A 22,015-nucleotide genomic window follows, 5' to 3' on the forward strand; every position below is an offset into this window, starting at 1 on the left:
GTAATGAGGCTAGATTTCATAACAGAAGATTGCAGTGAATTTCCTACTTAATGCTAACATCCACAGACAGGATTTTCAACCAGCCTCATCTGTCTTAGAGCAGGATGTACAAAATGGATAAAAGGTAATTTGCACCTATTGCAATAATGGAAGGACCCTCACAAAGAAATGTGTTTGACTGGGAAGGAGCAACTTTCTTGGTAATGATGATAGGAGTATAAAGATTATGGTGACAATGACAATTGTTAACGTTTGCCCCATCACTGTACAGGCATGCTAACCTGGAAACATTAAACTGCACATTACTTGAATATGAGACCATTCTGAAGCAAATGATTTTCACACAACAATAGATATATAATGTACTCTTAAATGAATCCCACAAGGATTGGAGCAATCATCCCCCAGCATTCCCACGGATTCCTACTGATCAGTTACTAGCCATCCCCTTTAAATAGTCCTGACTACACACCCTCTCTCATCTCTTTCCTCCCAAGCCAAGATGGATTGAGAGCCGGGTGGTTTCTGCTCCCTGGAGTTTGGGTGGGGCATGGCCTGTTGGTGTTGATGCTGGTGGTGGCCCGGGGGTGGGGTGTTCTCATCCACCTGGCTGTCCCCAAAGATGCTGCTCCTCTCCTGCTGTTGGCGATTCAATAGTCTCCTCTGGGAACTGTTGGCATCAAGGGAAAGACAAGGTATTGGTCAATACTCTGGCCTTAGCTCAAAACTTCATGCAAGCTGGCCATATGGCCTTACTTAACCTTTAAAACGTCTCTATTCTCACAGGGGTATCCATGCATTTGCAATCAAAACATGTCACAAAGTGGTTTTCTGAATCATTTCTTAGACTTTTTCACCACACGGTTACTCCGGGTGGGTATGAAGGGCACAAACCCTGCATCACTAAATATCATTTTGTTTTTGTTACGGACGTTGTTTTCCCTGTCAATAGTAGAAATGCAAATTTCACCCAATGTGAAATTGTACAATGCAAAACAACCAAACAATCAAATAAATACAGGAGAGCCCTGACCTGTGATTTACTTAATTGTGTCGAGACAGGAAATCTAGCATGTATTTTCAACTACTCACTTTGGACTAGAGGCCACTTTGGTCAGGTCCACACTCTGTTTCTCCAGCTTCGGGGACATGGCAGGGGACTGGAAGCTCTTCTTCGTGGCATCGCTGATCGGGAGAGGAGGCCTCCCATCAGACTTACTCGGCGTGAATGCAGACGACTGACGACCAACTGTGCAAATCAAAGAGCAATTTGGGAGGTTTGTTTTATCTACTGTAAGACAATAACTTTAAAGGCATCATTCACATCTTTAACAGAACTAAATTCTTTGAAGATTTGAGATAGCTAACAGAATTGAAGCATGGTCATTGGGATTTCCATAGCCAGGTTATCAATTCTGTTTTGCCCCCACAAAGTCAAATCTGGCCTCAAAGATTACAGGAAATAAACAGCCAGACCTCTGATGGAAGGTGTTCTCAAAACAGGCCAGGCTCCCAACATTCAGCCATCAAAATCTGGGAGATTCCAAAGGGCAATCGGTGAGATTAAAAAGAAACCACTTATGAAATATGAAAGAGTGTGCAATTCTAAAAGGAAGTCAAAGTTTATTTGATGAGAATCAGCTTTGAAATGGCTGAGATATCCAATTGGTCCTAATTAACAAGTGGGCCCAACTTGAAATAGGAACACTTTCTTTTTGGATATTTCAGCCATTTCAATAACAAATTTTCATTCAATAAACTTTGATTTCCTTTTAGAATTGTATGCTCCTTCAAATTTCATTAGTAATCTCTCATTATCTCACACAAAAAAGTAAAAATCTAAAGCCCAATCTCAACCAAAACTATACAATCCTTGTATCACTGACTTTGGTCAATACACATTTCAACTGTCCTTAGGGATCTGTCTATGATATAAAGTAGTAACCACTTGTACTACATTTTGCTGTGTTGCTTAAACACAGGCAAGCACATAATCTAAAACTTGCTCAGGATCTGGAGAAAGTGCATCAATGTTTCATACTATTCTAGATATCTTGGTAATTGTACTGACATGCAAATTTGTGAAAATTTTGCGTAATGAAAAAAAAAAATGAGAGAGTGGCTATTTGTCATATAAGTGCAAAGCAAGTGTCTGTCTTTGTTTAAGAAAGTAGAAGAAATATGACTTTAGATAACAGTACTTGATTTGGAAAGTTACAAAATTGTGTATACTGACTGTGTCCTTTGTACATGAATACTGCCTTTTTTTCATGGCACTGCTGATGGATGTAACTAAAAATTTTGACATATGTTGCAGAAAAACCTTCAAACTATTTTGAAGCAATCCCATATTTATATCGTCGCTGGGTGGACAAGAACTTGTATCTGAAATTTTGGTGAAAATAACTTTTTTGGATTAATGGTCAAATAATCGATCAAGTGATGTCCTGGCCAAATCCCAACTGTCTTACTCCAAAAATGAAGCCACCATGGCATGTCAAAGGAAAGGCTATCTTATTCGCTATAGTGCTTTGGCCGCCATGTTTTTTGTTTTTGTTTTTTGTTTTTTTGCTCTCCTGAACATTTGACATTCTGTAGATACGATGTCTTGTCGCCCCAGTGACGATATGTGTCTTCTTCAATGCAGTCTGTCTGGTAAAAATCCCACTCAAGCAATTTCGTAAATCTGTAACACTGCATGCTCTGGGCATTTGCCAAGACCTTCTTTGTCCAATGCCAAGTCTAACATGACCAACAGAAGACACTGATTGGTCAATCAAGTCATACCGTGAGGACTTTCAGATCTCACCGCGGCTACATGCATCAAACTGATAGGAGATAGAGAGTGCTTCTGAACACCATCCCTCACCATCTACATTTCTATCGATATCTCTTTTATTTTTATTTTTATTTTTATTTTCTTTGCTGGAAGGAAGGATAAAATCCATGCACTAGAAAGGATAGGACTGCTCCACCTATAGCCGAGAAATAAAAATCCTTCCGAAAAGAGGATACTCTGTGAGACTCAGACCATGCATTCCTCTGTGACAAGTCACCAATTTGGTTCCATCCGTCTTACCTAGCCCACCAAATGGTGAGGGTGTTTGGCTGAAACACCAAAAAGTCTGTGCCACTTGAGAGAGAAAGAGGTGGGAGGAGTACAATGGTTAGAGTTACAGGGAATTACATTATACACATAGTACAAACAATGATTAGTTTGACATGAGATATCTCAAAACTGTACCCATGAAATCAACATTGTGATGTATTATGTTAGTATTGCTTCCACAGAGAGAACAAAATAATAAACACGTACTGTAAAAGTGGATATTTTCGCATGACTAATTTTTCGCGCTTGGTCAGGTAAGAAGAATTTCACGTTTTTAATTCCGCGGGATCAAGACATCAGCTACTGGAACATATGGCACATGAAAATATTCGCGTGCTTTTATTTTTGCACTAGCTCCTGGTTGCGCGAAATGCGCGAAAATTTCAACACCACAAAAATGTCCACTTTTACAGTATGTGAAATCAACAGCCATTCTAAGTTGAAAAATTTTGTCCTACAAAAGACGGACACAAAGAAACAATGATGACTTTAGCATAAAGCCTGCTACGTGTGTATCACCACTTTCTTGACAAGCAAAATCCCTCAATGCAATACTTTGGTGGTTTTGCAATGGTAAAACTCATATTTCAGTTGCCAGAAATGATTAATATTGAATTAGTAAAATTATCTTAAGTCATCCAGACTTGAAGTCTTGGAGAGCTACATGTATGATGCTCATATAGGATGGCTGTGACTTTCCACCTCAACTTACTTAACTAGCCTATAATCTAGGTGGAGGATGCAGCTATGATCTTTACTGTCATGCTAAACGTCTGATGCTGCGAGACTATTGTTTTTGCTAACCGATACATCTGATGCAGCGAGACTACGAACAGTGGATGCACGTGAAGCATCCATAGCCCCATCCACTCGTCTTGCTTTGGTTGTTGTTCTCTCATTAGTGTCTGTGAATTTGTGGCAGTCTTTCGTAGTCACTAGGGAGTTTTCGCTATATGACGGGAAGACCGAGAATACGGGTAAGCAATCAGATGTGACAGTCCCCATTCTAGGACCCATGTCCCCATATCTAAGCAGTTTCGCTTCCCTGTTAGGACGGAGACGTAAGGACAAGATCGCTGATTGGCTGGCTGGCTGGCTGTCTCACTCCTGCCCAGCATCGGGACCGAACGCTATTTTGGCCGAGCTGCGTACTTGTTTTCCCCAGGATGGGACGTTTCTCAGATTTGATCATGCGCAGAAGCAAATTTTGCACACGGCACACTCAACTGCCAGCTGCGTCGTATAGCGAAAACTCCCGAGTAACAAGAAAACAATGACTAAAGCAAGACGAGTAGATACAGGCGGTTGATGCTTCCACTGTTTGTAGTCTCACCTCATCTGACGTATCGCTTGGCAAAGACAATAGTTTTGCCGCATCAGACATTTAGCGTAAAAGCAAAGACAATAGCTGCACCCTCCGCCAAGATTAGAGGCTACAACTTACTCTGATCGGCCTCCAGATGGACCGGCCTCTCCACCTCAAAGCTCCAGAACATCTCAGCGACGAGGGCCAGGAGGTTGGGTTTCATCGTCTCCTCGCTGTAGAGCAGGTCCTCTAGAGTGAAGTGGAGCACACCAGGCAGGTTGTGCTGGAAGAAGGCCGTCACCATCTGAAGGTTGTGGAGGGAATCGGCGAAGGACATCGTCTCGTGGAGGGCGACGTCTAGAGGGTCATGAAAAGTCGAGATAAGAACAAATTGATGAAGGTATGTATACTTTCCTAGCATTCTCTTTGTTCATTTGTCTGTTCGTTTGTTGTTTGTTTTTTCAATGAAATTCTGAGGCAGGAAAATCACATCTCACAAAGAAACTGAACAACATAGTATTGGTTATTCACCGGAGGTTGCGGAGGGAATTGGCAAAGGACATTGCCTCCTTAAGGACGACATCTTGAGGATCGGGATTGTTGATAATAAGAACGATTTTAAGGAAAGCATGTGTACAGTGTACATTCCCAGCATTCCTTCTGTTTGCTTTTCAATGTAATTCTGAGTCGGGTAACAATCATTTCACACACACTATATGGGGATAAACATTTTGAATTCTTACTTTCAGAAAGTCCTTACTTTTAAAGAGTCCAAACAAACAATGGTAAAGAAAATAATGTTAGTGCTTTATTGACCACCACCCTTTTGCTTTTCTCACTGCATTAAAGTTCTTCTATTCTAATCCTTGTGCTACTAAAAAAAAAAAACCTCATATAATGAGAAGAAAAAATAATTATGCAAGTATTCACTCCTATCCTTTTTAAACAAACCAGCCAACAACAGCAATGACAACAAAAAATATCAGGGTAGTATGGATAATGGTCATTTTATGCAGCAGCATTGGTTTGTGAGTTTTGTTTGTTTGGGTTTTGTTTTGTTTTTTGTCAGGCGGACACATAATTATAGAAGTGATGGTCTATGACTTACAATTATTAAAAAATATGAGAGCAAACCACAGGTATCATTTCATTTTACTTTTTTTTTTACATTTGACAATTTCTTATCATTGTGCAGTCACTAAAAAAAAATAATGAAATAAGATAAGCACACATAAAATTCAACACTCCAATTTTATTCAGAAGTCTAGAATGAGGCAAATCTTTGATCAAAACTTGAGACTTGGGACTTGAGACACTGTGATTAATGTTCACTGCAAATCAAGAGGTCAAATATATTTGAATCCCACCGGAATTCTGGGACAACATCTTACCATCTAGAGAGAGCAAGTGAGGATAGTAGTAATGGATGATGGTTGCTAGGCAACAGCCATCTGACAGCTCTTTGGTCAGGTCCCCCAGTTGAGGGAAAAAGTGTGGCTCCTTGGGCTGGACTTGGTCTCTCTTCACACGTATCTGAAATGGAACAAAGATGGTGTGTTCGCTGCTGTCACGTATTTGATGACATTTGAGCCCATTGTCATAAAAGGTTAGATAGAAATGTTATTCTACTTTTGTTTTTTGGTGGGTTTTTTTTCTCTACCTTGAAATGTCAGGGAAATGTCTGGCTCCCTCAGTCAAAAACTTACATACCAATTTGCAGCAGTAGAGTTTGCCGGTACATTATACTGATATGGATGAAAGCCATATTGCAATAAATGGCATGAACAAATAGTGATATTGCATTTTTTTTCTGCTTCTTTGTATTGAGGGTTTGTTAGGTCTTTTTTTCACTATTGCTTCCTGTTCTGGTGTTGTACACCTCTCAGCAGCATTGACAAGAGATGTGAAAGTAGATTTAATCCTGAAATTTGCTCATGTTAACCATTACTGTTTACATTAGATCAATATAAGGGACCTTTGACGCAAGTGAGCCTTTTTTCTTTTCTTTTCTTTTTTTTTTCTAGAGTGTCGGATGAAATGACTATGACATTGATCTGACATTACTATCAGCACACTATTACCCAGCAATGATGAGACCCTGGCCCAACTATGGCATAACTACCAAATGACCTATCTATAGACCCTGGCATGCGTACTGATGAAGCCACAGACTGATGATGCTGGATTGACTGTGATCTAACTATGCCCTTATCTATGACACTGGTATTCATTATACATACTGGAGGAGCTGCAGACCAGATGATCTTGGCTTACCTACAACCTATGACCTTATCAATGACCCTGGAATACATACTGACTGAGCCACACAGATTAGATGACCCTGGCTGAACGACGACCTACGACCTCATAGACGACCCCAGTAAACGTACTGAAGGAGCCACAGACTGACTGATGCTGGCTTGACTACAACCCAACTGTGACCTTATCAATGACCCTGGCTTACCTACGACCTATGACCTTATCAATGACCCTGGAATACATACTGAAGGAGTCACAGACTGGATAATGCTGGCTTGACTACAACCTTATCTATGACCCTGGTATACAATATCCCTACACACACTGAACGAGCCGCACAATAGATGACTGTGGCTGAACTATAACCTACAAATGACCTTATCAATGACCCTGGTATACATACTGAAGGAGTCACAGACTGGATGATGTTGGCTTGACTACGACCATATCTATGACCCTGGTATACACTATCCCTACACATACTCAAGTAGCTGCAGAATGGATGATCCTAGCTCAACTACAGTATGACCTATGACCTTATCAATGACCCTGGTATACATACTGAAGGAGCAGCAGACTGGATGATGCTGGCTTGATGAGACTTCCTGTCCCTCTCCACCCGGTGCCTGACGGCCATGCACACTTTGTTGACCCAGAACAAGAGGGCATCCTCTAGGTCATAGGGCAAATCGCTGGAGGCATTAAATGTGGTGATTTTCCTGCACAAGGGAGGGGAAAATGATACCATATGGTAAACAACAACAGGTTTCCTAAAATATTAACAGCCACAATTACAAAATTAATCAAAAAAAGTGAGAAAGTAGCATTATCCAAACAAATCATACAGTATAATGATGGCATAATGGTATAGTTTGCAAGTCAGTTTGTTCAAAGAATGCTTTTGAATGCCGTGCTTACTTCAGAGGCGTTATGGAAAAACGCAGTTTGGTACTCTGCTTTTCTGCAAGTGAATGTCTCTTCAAAAAAATTTCAATGAATACAGTGATAACTATAAGATAAAGAGAGCAGCTAAAAAAATTTGAGATGGCTTTGTGCCAGAGTGTACTGATATAAATTTCTATGAGACATGTTTTTTGAATTATCACCAATATATATGGTTAATATCTTTGGTTGATATACATGTATTACAAGGGGCTTGTTGCATAACTTCTTCTTTTTTTTTGTGAGAAAAACTCAAGTTGAATTGGAACAGAGTCAGAATCTTTCCTGTGTAAAGTCAATGGCAGAATCATACCAACATGAGTTTTCAGTTCTTGCCAGTCTTTCTCTGGTTACACACTTTATGCAATGGGCCCAAGGTTTCCTCTTTTGAGCCATAAAATTTCTCAAAACAGATACTTCTCAAACAAACTGTGCCGGAGGACACAAGTTCGTATGTCACACTGACTACACTCCATTTCTTTAGTTTCCTTTTTACCATAACCTAGTGCCCCTTTAAACAAGCACCTATTTGAACAATGCAGTTCGTACTTTTCTTGGTTTATGACTTTGCTCAAGTTCTTTTTTTTCCAATCAACAATGTCTCCTCATGCTCTGAGTGTTTGAGTCTGAAAATAGTCTCTACCAAAGGGCACACTCCCCTGTAAGCCTCATAAGTTGCTTAAAAGTATCAAAGTGATTTTCTTTTATTTCTGCAATGAAAATCTTGCTACTGTAAAGCTATCACTCAAGCCCCATTCTTCTGGTTCAAGCATGCATATTCTGTGTACAACATCTCTACAGCTACAGTTCAGTAAAGTATTAAAGGGCCTTCACTTACACAGTATCCTAATCTCATACAATAATGCATCCATTCCATGAAGGAAACACATTGATCCTGATAATCCACTCTAATCCATCTAATCTATCTAAAAGCACTCATATATATCGTTTTGGTTGGGTGTTTTTTTTTTCAGCAGTATGCCACAAGACTTAGCATCCACAGCCAAGTGAAAGCTTTCTTTAGACTTTGCAAATAGCCGAGACCCAAACAGGAGATGGGTTCAAACATTCTTTGCACAAACTTTCCACAAGTACACATAGACAGTAGCAACCAGAAAAGGGTCTTTGACACAGTCTTGTTCACATGCAATTAACCATTAAGAGGTTTCAATTAAACCTGAAGTTGGAGGCTGCATCTAGCAGTCAGCAGAAATCTTGGTTAGACTTAATTTGTCATGATAAGGTCACAAGGATTCCAGAACTGTTTGCATTCCTGATCAATTCAGTTGAGTCTTCATTTCGATTTAATAATGCTTGAGTGCAAAATCATTATGCACAGATACCCTTTCTATATTGTAAAGCACTGCACTTATAAATAAATAAAGAAGCATTGAAGTGTAATACAACTCTATTTTCAAGTTGCCTTTAACACAGAGAGCAAAAACACATCAACAGGATGGAACAAATTTCATCATCAGAGGTGGACACATGATATGGCTCTGGGAATTCAACTATTTTGTGAAAATGTTTAAAATTGAAAAAAAAAAAAGTCCAATTATGATGAAACTCCTCCAGTTCCATTTTCTCATGTATAAATGCTATTCACTAAAACAGTCCACTTTTATATGGAGTTTACTTGTACTTTAAAAATTTTTTTTCTAGTTTTGTTATGTACAAAATGACCTCTCATATTTGAATGGAGTTAGAAAGATTGGAAGTTACACATATCTTTATTTGACACTTACAAAGAGACAGTTGTTTAGATTTTTTTATTATTATTTATGCCTCTAAATGAAATTTGTATCTTTTTATATTGTAAATTATCGATACTGTTTTGGGTGCACCAGGTGGGTTGGGGAGGACGGCCTGAGGGCCCAAGTCATTCAGTTGGCTCTTTCCAGACCCAGGCTGCCCAGCCTGGTGCACCCATAACTCTCCATTGTGTGTTCTGATTTTGAATATTGTAATATTGATATTTGTTACTGAAAGCCGAATAAATAATAATAACAATAATAATATTAATAATAATAATAATAATAAATAATGATAATGATAATAATAATAATAATAATAATAATAATAATAATAATAATAATAATAATAAATAATGATAATGATAATAATAATAATGATAATAATAATAATAATAATAATAATAATAATGATAATAATAATAATAATAATAATAATAATAATAATAATAATAGCAGCGTGGGATTTGTGGGTGGCCAGATTGAATCAATCTTTATTCCCTGCCCAACGGGGTACATTTGATGACCACAAATAGTGCTGGTCAGTTCATATGATCTGCATCAAAGTGTACGCTCGTTGGTAGTGGTCAACTCCAGGCAAGATTCTTTGACTGTGTGTGCACTTATACAGAGATCAGAGATAAAGCTGTACGCAGTTCGTTACCTGGGTTCTCAATTACTGTAAAACCCGAAGTGTTCGCATGCATTTTAATTTCATGTTTTGCGAGAGCCAAGATTCGTAAAATTAAAATGCAAATGTTCTTGTCTACAATAGATGCATTGAATGGCAGTGTTGATTCGCGAAAATTTAATGCCGCAGAAAAAGGTCGTCAGCTCCACTTCGTTAAAATTTCATGCTGCAAAAAATACTTTATGGTAAATGTGGGTACATCTGAACCAGGCCAGCCTTACCACTCCATGGTATCCCCACGCTACCGGACCTTTTAAAGTGTCTGCCTCTTACCTGACGGCCTGAACGACCTTTTCGATGGAAACCGTCTCTGTCACGTAGGCCCTCATTATCGAGTCCATCATCGCGACGTGGCCGTTCTGAAAGACGAGCAATGAGAGATAGAGACAATGGAAGTTGAGAAGCAACAAAAACATGAGAATTTGGGTAAAGCTACCTCAGCATCATAACAGGAAATGACACAACTCTATGGGGGCATGCAACATATTGCATTGTGGGTGAATTAGAAACCACATATATCCTAGAGAAAAGATGGAGTAACCAGGAAAGAGGGATAAGGAAATAGCAAAGTCACTGCTCAAGTACAGTCCCACATACTGGTTTTCTTGTCAGAGAACTGTTAACATCTTAAACCTTGATAAACCTATTGAGCCCTTTTTACACTTGCGTTTCTTAACCCCGGACTTTCTCTGACCCAGGACTATCGTTAGTCCCGTACCAATTTTTTCAGCTTTTTACACTCGCCAATTAGTCCCGTACTATCTCTTGTCCGGGGCTAAGGAGAAAACTGACCTTTTTACACTCGTATTTCTTAGCCCCGGACTTTCCAAATCACATAAATATTCATGATTACGCGGTGTACTGTACACGTACACGCACGCACCGGCAGCACTTGATTACCTCGTTTCTGATTGGTCAGTGAGGGTCGGACTTCGTCTCCGTCGCTAAGCCCAGGATTATTTTTTCGTTCTGTTTACACTCACTTGCTTGGCACCGCAATTGCGGTGCTAGCACTGCAATTGCGGTGCTAACCCCTGCTATTTTGCAGGGCCAGATAGTACCGTACTATCGGTGGGGCTAGCCCACTTTGGCAAAAACTAGTGTAAACAGAAAGTGGGCTAAGGATAGTCCCGTACCAACGGTGGGGCTAAGGCCCCCCCTTAGCCCCACCGTTGGTCCGGGGCTAAGCAAAAATTTACAAGTGTAAAAAGCCCTTTGGAGACTAGTCCTGAGTATACTTGGGCAAGTACAATGTACATATGGGAAATGTGTTTGATAGCAAGTGTTTTTTTATCAAGAAGTCACACTTTCATTCAGGACATTTGTGTTGGTTTTTTTTTTTCACTTATAAGGACAATGAAAAGCTCGCTAACCACGAAATGAACAACTAGCAAAAATGTCTTATAAACTGCCATTTGTAAAAATATATTCATGAGAACATATCAGTATGTCCAGAAATTATGAACAGCACACTGTCCATACTCATCTGAAATGATCTCCAGATTCTAGCTGATAGCACGACCGATGCAAATGGTTAATGCTACAAAAGCAAGTCGCCGAACCACACTGTGGGCCAACGCAAGCCATACATAGACAGCAAACCAATCATCCATCACAGATCCGATTAGCCATGATTCTCTCCCATTCAGCTGTCTTCCTTTCCCTGGTCATTAATCCATGTTTATTGCTTAAAAGTCACATGCATGTCGGGTATGGAAAAACTACACTGTACATGTTCAGTACGGCACATGATATCTCTGGAAAAGTCACTTGTAGCATTATAGGAAGCTTGACTCTCGTCTTCATTTCCCTTGTTATCCAATCACTTCCAGGTCGCAGGAAACTTCGGTAAAACCTAGGCGTGAGCTTGTCTGCATTGTGAAGAATAAACTACATTGTGTATATTCTGTACACTGAAGTATGATCCTCCCTCCTACCCTACTGGGATCATGGTAGACCAAATCACGGGTCAGAAACTCTAATATAGCAGATAGTATGTTGTAGGAATCTGGATGGGCCAGCTAATACACATGCATGTAAAATCTCACAATATCTAACTTTATGCTGTTTCACTGCAGTGTGAACAAACAGCTAAAACATCTTCTTTTTTGTTTCACATTACTTTGCAATGATATTCAAAAAAGCATTGAGCATACAGTGCTTGCACAAGTACATGTAATTAAACCCACACAGTGAAAATCTCACAGTTGTTCAACATTTTCTCTCACCAGTTTCTTTGTGCTATATACCGGTACTCTATGGGCTCCTGGTATGCTGCATGATACATCTACAGTACATGTACAGGTACCTTTATGTAGATTTTTTTTTTTTTAAGTTCTGTTGTTTAATGATTCAGACAATACTTAATAGTTGCACAATTATTTCACTTTGCAGATAAGTAAATTTTTCTCAGTGAATGATCACCAGCTGGTTGGATCTCAGTGCATTCATGATCAATTTTTCACAACCTTCACAGCTGCTGCATGTACAATCTATGATTGGCCTAGACTGGCATTGAATAAACCACTCCCAAACACCCAGAAGTGTTTATCATGATGTTTCAATGATCATAGTGATTGATTTTATTTTTTATTTTTCCATCTGGTTTATTTCCAAAGACTGAGTCATATCTCCATGGCAATTTGATGAAATTGTGGCTCCAACTTTTCATGAAGACATTGGTCATAAATGCACTACAATCCATAGTATTTTCAATCTCAACAGATTTTGCTTGTTTTCTCGTTATTCTTTATAATATGATAAAATTCAAATTCCTCTTTACTTTTTTCTTTCTTTTTTTTTGTCTTTCCACATCCAGTTAATTGACCATCATGCTAGATTAAGATCACACACAGTTAATAGGCATGGGTGATAGCCTCTGTCATGAATCAGCCGTAAGAATGAAAGTGTCAATGTATCTGTTAATGCTTTATTGCTTAAATCTGGCAGCACTCATGTAACTTGCACTGTGTACATAACATTTTGTACATGTAGTTCATGTCTATATAACCCATTATTTTGTATGGTATACAGCATGATTTTTTGCTTAAAGTACAGACAATTGTAACAAATAAAGTATTGACATTCATCATGGCTTACCACAAACCCTTGTGCAATGTACCATAAAACTAAATTTACAATTTCAGCTGGCATCATGAGGTGTATTCCAGTTTAAAATGGGTTCAAATTACAGGTTGCAGTGTGTCAATGTGAGGTGCACGTACAATGTACAGTACATTGTGCATTTGTACATCATATATTCCACTACAAATGAAACCCTACAAGCAGACACTACCAATAGAGCGGTAATAACCTATTCAAATTTCAAGCACGCTTTTCATGCAAGCTTTCTCCTGCTTTACCATCCAGAAGGCATGCCCACGCATTACACAACATACAGCACAGCACAATCACTTGATTCACAGTGCTGGTGGCTGAATTAACCCTTTCTGTGCTACGGTCTTTGGACAATGTGTACAATGCTATGTGGTTTTCAGCGCTAATCAGCACTCTACGCACAGAAAGGATTAAACAGCTCATACACCTTGGTCCTCACCACACAGTTTTTAAAGGACAAGTTCACCTTCATAGACATGTGGGTTGAGTGAATGCAGCAATATTAGTAAAACACATCAGTGAGAATTTGAGGAAAATCGGACAATCCGTTCAAAAGTTATGAATTTTTGAAGTTTCTGCTCAGTCACGGCTGGATGAAAAGACTAAGTAAGCTTGTGATGTCACATGAGTACAACGATATAAAGAAAGAATAAAGAAAATTCAACATATTTCCATTTTTCTCGCATATTACAAAAGAACACTCGACTTCTCTCTTTCAAAAGGCAGGGGGAATAATATTACCCTTAACATACGTCAGTACCGAGTCGAAGAAATGTGCACTTTATTCAAAAAGTAAAGTTTTGTGAAATTCTCTTTTATTTTCCTTATATAGTTGTACGCATGTGACATCATACACTGTAGTAGTCTTCTCATCTAGCAGTGACTTCGCAGATACTTAAAATATTCATAACTTTTGAACCGATTGTCCGATTTTCCTCAAACTTTTACTGATGTATTCTACTAATATTGCTGCATTCTCTCAATCCTAATGTATATGAAGGTGGACTTGTCCTTTAATGACTATGAAACAATCAGGATACACTGGAAAACAGCCTACTTTCATTCCCTCTACATTGCACATGACAGTGCATTGTAGCAGTCTTGATGTTAGGTTGCACAATGTGCTATAAACATACCATACATAAGGCATGTCTAGCAGTACAAGGATTACCGGGTAATCTTCTTTTGCCATCTTGTGGTGTCCCGCCAAGCCAACCTCTGATCAATGAAGGAAGCACTTAATTTCATTGTTTTGACAGGGTTTTTAGCTAAATTGCCTCGGTATCCATGGATATTGAATCACAGATTAGAGTATACAGGGATGATGTGAGTAAGCAAAGATCACACACACAATCTTTCACAGGCATCTCACACTCATTTGTACAATGTACAGTCTACATGTTCTACATGCACGAACAGTCGCATGTGGTTCAGGGCCGAACGGGTTAAGATGGCTCTGGAAAATATGGTGTGCAAGTTTAATGAGATGTGCCAACCAAAGCTCATCACTCGGGATGGAGGCTGTACACTGTAGTCTCCCCGCCAAGACGTTTCAGAGATATCAGTCAGTCCGCAGCGTCGTATGCTAATGAGCAAATCCACCGAATTCATTCCACGCGCAGGAATTCTGCGCATGTGTCTGGCGACGAGGCTTTTCGTCGACGGAAAATGTATATCCCCAACATCGCTCGTTGTTACGTTGCCATGAACCTGTTTCCGGAGCCGTGACCGGGTAAGTCTTGCAGTCCAATAAAAGACGATTAATTCCATACTTTTGTTAGCCGAATTTGACACTTTTTGAGGGAGATACAATGGATATAAGAAGCTGCTTGCGATAGAATCTGATTTTGACATGCACTGATACATTGCTGGATCCTGACCCATCTACAACTCCTATGGTTATTTTAATCAGTTATTTGAATAGATGAGATTCTAGCGGAAATTTTGATACCAGCCTCATTTTGGCTCAAAAATAAACGAAGTGATCAAAATTGCACCCAAAGTCGAAGCAAATTTCCGAAAATATTGGTTTTGCGATGCCATCTGTATGCATGTAGGGTCACGTGACCTTCACGTTAAAGAGAATTCCGGACTCGATTTTGTCTCTGCAGTGGCAAGTTTTTATCGCGCACGCACTGGCCGTAGTCCCGTATGTACAATTAGATGTCCTGTTCTGTAAAATAGTCGTCCACGGTATCGTATCACAGCTAGCGCTACTACTGGTTAGAACTAAAAGTACAGAGATCGATATAGATCATGACAGAGTACGATCTACTAGTAAAATGTACATGACATCAGTCAATTTCCCTTGTTGTATTTGGCATAGACCCTGCACTATTTTATTATCATTATTATCATTATTTTTAATAGAACCAACAGTTAAGTTCTACATTCTATAGTTTGATGAATTCAAAATACATTATGATGGTATGGGAATATGTACAATCAATGAATCATAAATAATGTACCACCTCATACTAGTCATACTATCACAGTCGTAGCATTAGCATTTTGACAATTTGAATACAATGGGGTGATGTACCAATGTTTTTGTGACAAATGAAATATTATTTACTTCTGGTTCCACTGTGTTTTAATAGACTTGACAAATGCATGTTTCGTATACTACGTTCATGCCAAATGTCATTTTATTTTCATCTCAATTGTTGCTATTTCACTTTTTTCTTTTGCCTCTTTGTAAAATTTCTATAATGATCTTTGAACAATAGAAAGACAATGCTCTCCTTTATAAATGCCATTGGAATTGAACTGTATAAATTCCAGTTGTATACATTTTTGCAATTAGTTTCATTCCTGACAAATATTTAGAATAATTATAATTGTTGTGTAATTGAATTGTACTGTAGTCCTTCTCAAAGTATATATATTTTTTGAACTCTGAATTAACCTTTCAGCACCAACCCCTTGCGAGATGTGTGCCACAAAAGCAGCTTCTTGCCAAAGGTGTATGAAGACACCAACCAAACACCATCTCCTGCCCCAAGCCAACAATGCCCCACCAAGCCAGCCACTGTGGGGACACCAACCCAGTCAGCTCCTGCTCTACGCCAAGAGTGCTCAAGAGACAGAACATCCAAGCGTGTGACCCTCCCGCAGGAACTGGTAAATTGGATACAGGATTGCATCTGTAAATTATAATTCTTGCTCTTTTCAACTTGCACTCAAGTTCCTCAAACAGGGATTAATAAATTGAAATTTTAGTTGGTACAGTTGTATTGTAAATTTTTGTTAATGATTATTGAGCAATAGAAAAAGTGTAATGTTCTTATTTAAGATGCCACTGAACGTTAAGTCATGAAATTTAATTGTACACATTTTAAGAGTAGTCAAATGAATTATGGGCAGTAGCTTGAATGACTGTAATCCTTCTCTGGCTGTCATGTAATTGTAGTTGTTCTTGAAGAATATTTTTTAAACTCTGATTTGCCTTTCAGCACCAACCCCTTACCAGATATGTGCCACAAAAGCAGCTTCTTGCCAAAGGTGTATGAAGACACAACCAAACACCATCTCCCCTGCCCCAAGCCAACAATGCCCCACCAAGCCAGCCACTGCATGGATACCAACCCAGTCACTGCAGGGATACCAACCCAGTCAGCTCTTGCTCAACGCCAAGAGTGCTCAAGAGATGGAACATGCCGGAAATGCTCCATTACAGCTTGTTTGTATGACCCTCCCGCAGGAACTGGTAAATTGAATGCTGTACAGGATTGCATCTGTAAATTATTATTCTAGTTAAACCCATTTTGTTTGGTCAGTATAACACTCAAGGTGTATCCCCAAGTCAGTAGAATGCTCATGAAGATCAACTGCTGCCCCCTCATTCTGCTCTTAGGTTTCACAGGTTGTAATCATGCTGGGTGAGAACTGTCTGGGCAAATGCCCCAGACATGTCCCACTATTCATGTATCCAGACATCACTCAATATGGCTGCTTTTCAGTTATTCAGGAAAAAGATTCTACTTTTGCTGACTTTTTTGGGATTTACAAGAGACATTGAACAAAGAAGAAATAATGTTGCATATTTAACAAGACAATGTTGATGTAAGAAAAATAAGTGTGTGAATAAGCAGTGCAAATGTAAAAAACAGGGGCAAAATTGTGGTCCTGGTTGTACATGCAGGAATTTTACAAATTTAGATAACCATGTAATTATGGAAAGTGAAGGTAGTGATAGTGACAATGTAAAATCTAGACACTGCAGATTTGTCTGAAAATGGTACAAATGTATAGCCTTGCTTGCATTGTGATCAAAGTTGCACAAACCAAGCATATGTGCATTTATACCTGTTTACAGAAACTTCTTTTTTTCTTTTGTTTCAACAAAAAATTAAGGGGGGGGGGGGGGTGTGCGCCGGTTGCGGTCCTCCCTGGATCCGCCACTGTGAAGATGTGTCAGTCAGTTTTGATAAGTTATTTTGTCTAATGCAGTGTGTGAAGAATGTGTGTGAATAATGAACATGTATTCATCTAAGAGCAATCCTACCTCTGCATACTACTAGTATACTGATTCTTTGTTTTAGCTTTCTCGTTTAAAGCCTGTATTGTAGTTTATACATTTATGAATTATGTTATTTGCCCTAGGTTTGTGTGGCAAACTAAAGTTTTGATGGGCAGAATGTGACCAAATACCTACCCTCATCAAATTTGAAGTTCCACATACTGTAACAGTGGATATTTTCGCGCTTGGCCGGGTAAGAAGAGTTTCGCGTGATTTTAATTCCACGGAATCAAGACATCCCACACGGGAATATATGGCAAGCAAAAATATCCACATACTTTTATTTTCGCGCTAGTTTTTTGGTTGCGCAATATGCACGAAAATTTCAACAACGCGAAAATTTCCACTTTTACAGTAATCATTCTCTTACAAAGCTTTTATGTATGTGAAAAGGAAAGTACAAATACAGGTGTATCACTGAAAGTAGCTGTGTATGACAAAGGAGGTACTAAGCCTCCTTGGTATGGTATTATATTGTATGTATAATAGATACCAGGCATGCAGCCAACATTTTTAAAGACACGTATAAGATTGGGAGAGAACTGGAATAATGAAATGTTGGACATCAGATACCTCAGTCTATGAAAATGTGAGTTATATACAGCTGAGTTATTACACTGAAAAATATGCGTGTTGTCACAATCATTCCTATGACTACCACTTATGTATGATACACTTACATGCGTTGATGATCTGATTGGTTAAGCATGTACAAATTCATGTGGTTGCTATCATTATTACATCATAATAATACAAATTGATCTTGACTGCAAGTCAGCATGCTCATAAGAAACGCACAATGCCTCTACTCAGATACCACACTCGGGCATTGCCATAAGCATTCCCCATGACTACCACTTTAAAGGAAATATTCATTTTGTTTATTTTCATAATTGTTATTGTGAACCCTGAGGAAGACATTCATGTATTCTTCGAAAATTCAGCCTGAATAAATAGCGCTGTTGGACTGAAATGCATTACTACTCTACTTCGCCATCTTTCATATACTGTATAATAGTCCGTCGCTGGGGTGACAAGACCTTGTATCTGCAATTTTGGTGAAAATGACTTTTTTGGATTAATGGTCAAATAATGGGTTAAGTGATGTCCTGTCCAAATCCCAACTGTCTTACTCCAAAAATGAAGCCACCACGGCATGTCAAAGGAAAGGCTACCCCATTTGCTACAGTGCTTTGGCCGCCATGTTTTTTGGCTCTCCTGAACCTTTGACATTTTGTAGATACGTGGTCTTGTCGCCCCAGCGACAATATATATATATATATATATATATATATATATATATATATATATATATATATATATATATATAGATATATATATATATATATAGCATATATATATGCTGTTCTTGCCAAATACATGTAGTACTAGTGGTACATGTGCCTTAAAAGATGTAAACAACCAACCTTGCCAACAGAAATGTTTTTGTTTTTGTTTTGTTTTTTGCATCACATCCTGTTTAACAAAGAGCAATAATGTTTACAATATTTTGTTAGTTTGTTATGAACTTTAGGGTAATCCGTATGATAATGAAAAGTTTTTTCCTGTCATCCTATACTGCCAAGTAGTTGAAAAGATAATGCAGAATAACTGAAGAGCGTTGTGGAAACTGGGTAGAGGAGAGAAAAAGAAAGAGAGAGAGATGTCCAGTTTAAGGAGGGGAAAACAAGCAAGAGTGTGAAAGTCGTGTCTTGTGGAATTTGAATGTGGATTTCAAATCAGTGTAAATTAATGAATGCTACACTGATGATTACTTTTTTCTGTTTTGATAAAAAGGCTCGAGTACACATACATGTACATCAATCTGTACAATCCATAGTAGATTTTCAGCTTTTGTTCTCTTGTCTTGCTAGCAGCTTGCTTCCATCCACCAGAGACAAAAGATGAAATGTAAAAAAAAAAAATAATAATAATAATAAAATATGAAAGATATATACATTGTATTTAAATATCTAAGAACATAACAGATCCGCAAGGAAGCCAGCTTGCTTTGACTATCGTCATTCTCTGAGTCCCATCAGTGATTAGTTACCACAGCCTATGTACCGTCTTGTCATCTGGACACTACAATGACCAATGCACCCATTCACACAAGTGTCCAGAGAAATACAAGTACACCTATGCTGGACTAGTACTACCACTGGCTGCTGCTGCTGCTGGCACTACTGGTATGGTATTACAAGTGTACTAGTACTACTAATGTAGGTAGTCCACTACTACTATAGCTACTACAGTGTACTAGTACTACTATTAGTGCTACTACTACTACTACTATAGCTACTTATTACAGTGTACTACTACTAGTTCATAACAATCATAGGCACGTATAGATCTACACGTGATACTTCTTACGGAAATACCTGCTTCTGTGGTTCACCGCAGCGAGTGTTCGGTGCAGTTACCGTTTTTGCTGCAATCGCAACACTGCAAAACGAATACTTGGGACTACACTAACGGGTTCGTGTTTGCACTCTGTATATATTCACATTCTTCTGTCGATTCCTTCATTTATTTTGATCGATTGGACTCATCAAAAGACGAGATACATACTGAAATGTGATAAGTGTTCAAATCAACTTCAAAATGGTTTGATGTTAGTCTATAAACAGTTAGTTTTACGTCGGGCCCGGCAAAAGCAGAAGCCGTAAGTGGAGATTCACTATGACGTCATTCATGGCAGCCTCTGCAGACGGTAATCGACCAATCACAGCACAAGGAAATCGGATTGTCTTCATTAGGGCTAGTTGACAGTGTAGTTGCTCTAGATTTTGCTGGATCCTGACCCATCTACACGAAATGACCCATAAAGAGTTACATTTTTCGATTGATTGATACATTTCCCCCCATTTCGTGATGTTTTTTTATTAACTCATTGTCTAGAAAAGTGAAATTTACCGGATGATTTTGAATTGAATTATTTTTTTTTCAACACGATTTTTGATGTGAAATTATAAAATGTTATCGCAGTCTTTTCTACTTGATATTATGATTTCTGAAAAATTCAGAATTTCGCTGATCATCTGCAAAAAAACCTGGTTTGATGTCATGCACATGAAGTGAAATATCGCAGATTGAAAACCAGTCCTCGAACACGGCACGAGAGACCATTTCAAGGTCACACCGCTGCGCTGTAGAATGATTTAGACACATTTTCGCGACGCTGCCGGCTGGCTGATATGGAGAATCTCGCTAATATTAGAAGAGTCTTTCGTGGGATGTACACGTACATACAGTAAAGCATGTATTCCGTATTTCCCACACACAGTATGATGCAGATAGTGTGTATATGGAAGAAATAAACACACAAACACACACACACACACACACACACACACACACACACACACACACACTGACTATACAGAGCACACAGCATCAGCTGGCACTGCTGGAAGAGAGACTAGTCCTAAAGCTACATCCAGCACAGCACACCTGCAGTAAGGCTGCACCTGAGTCCAACGAGTCTTTAGACTACCCCTGTATGAATATGACAACGTCGTCTCATAGCATACAAACATTGCACAATCTGTTCACTGTGCGGAGAGGTAAACATGTTTACTTTGTGCAGGTTCAGGATATACTGTAGCTATGAATAGCTCAAATTCTGTAAATGTCGATATTTTCGCATGAATAATTTTCCCCGCTGAGCAGCTCAAAAACATATTTACACATTCCTGAATTAAGATTGATTAAAATCGGTTATGAAATGGCTGAGGATATCCAAAAACAAAGTAAGGGTCCCATCTTTTACTACAATCACTTCGTTTTGGATATCTCAAACATTACAAAACCAATTTTTATCACATGAACTTTGAGTTCCTCTGAGAGTTGTATGCTCTTTCATATTTCATATTATAAAGAGGTTTTTCATTATCTCACAAAAAAAAAGTTGGAAACCTGAAGCCCCATCTGAATCAACACTATATACAATCTATCATCCCTTTAAATAATAAATGGAGCCAGTCCCATGTTATCATTAATAGAACACTCATTAAAAGATGGTGAAATGCAGAATTGTCAATCTAACGAGGATGCGATGATAATCTCTACAATGGCGAAATTACGCCGGGACGTGGTGGGTTTCATAAATCCTTCTCAATCATCCCTCTCCCTACCAGCACGTGGCAGACATTAAAAAAAAACTATATGGTGACTGGAGACATAAAAAGATATGTTGACTGGAGCACTGGTCTGACTCACTGACTCACACTCTGGGACGGGAGACCAAATGTGGAAAAAAAAAAATAGATTAACATGGGCACATGATACTCGTCAGATGACGGTTCCTTGGGAGCAG

General features: G+C 38.8%; 1 protein-coding gene and 1 pseudogene across 1 annotated transcript in view; one reads left to right on the forward strand and one right to left on the reverse strand.

Annotated features, from left to right (window-relative positions):
* LOC140240290 (calmodulin-regulated spectrin-associated protein 1-like) overlaps positions 1 to 10,402 on the reverse strand; it is a 30,986-nt gene extending 20,584 nt beyond the window's left edge. Inside the window, exons 1-6 of the mRNA XM_072320073.1 lie at positions 10,332 to 10,402; positions 7,237 to 7,393; positions 5,807 to 5,948; positions 4,554 to 4,772; positions 1,093 to 1,249; positions 473 to 670 (exon numbers count right to left, since the gene is read on the reverse strand). Of these exons, the coding sequence (XP_072176174.1) occupies positions 473 to 670; positions 1,093 to 1,249; positions 4,554 to 4,772; positions 5,807 to 5,948; positions 7,237 to 7,393; positions 10,332 to 10,402 (944 nt within the window). The remainder of the gene's footprint in view (positions 1 to 472; positions 671 to 1,092; positions 1,250 to 4,553; positions 4,773 to 5,806; positions 5,949 to 7,236; positions 7,394 to 10,331) is intronic.
* A 5,784-nt stretch (positions 10,403 to 16,186) lies between these two features.
* On the forward strand, positions 16,187 to 17,476 carry LOC140240320 (uncharacterized; annotated as a pseudogene).
* Positions 17,477 to 22,015: the final 4,539 nt, after the last annotated feature.

Source organism: Diadema setosum, chromosome 16 (assembly GCF_964275005.1).
Source record: "Diadema setosum chromosome 16, eeDiaSeto1, whole genome shotgun sequence".
Taxonomy (NCBI): Eukaryota; Metazoa; Echinodermata; class Echinoidea; order Diadematoida; family Diadematidae; genus Diadema; species Diadema setosum.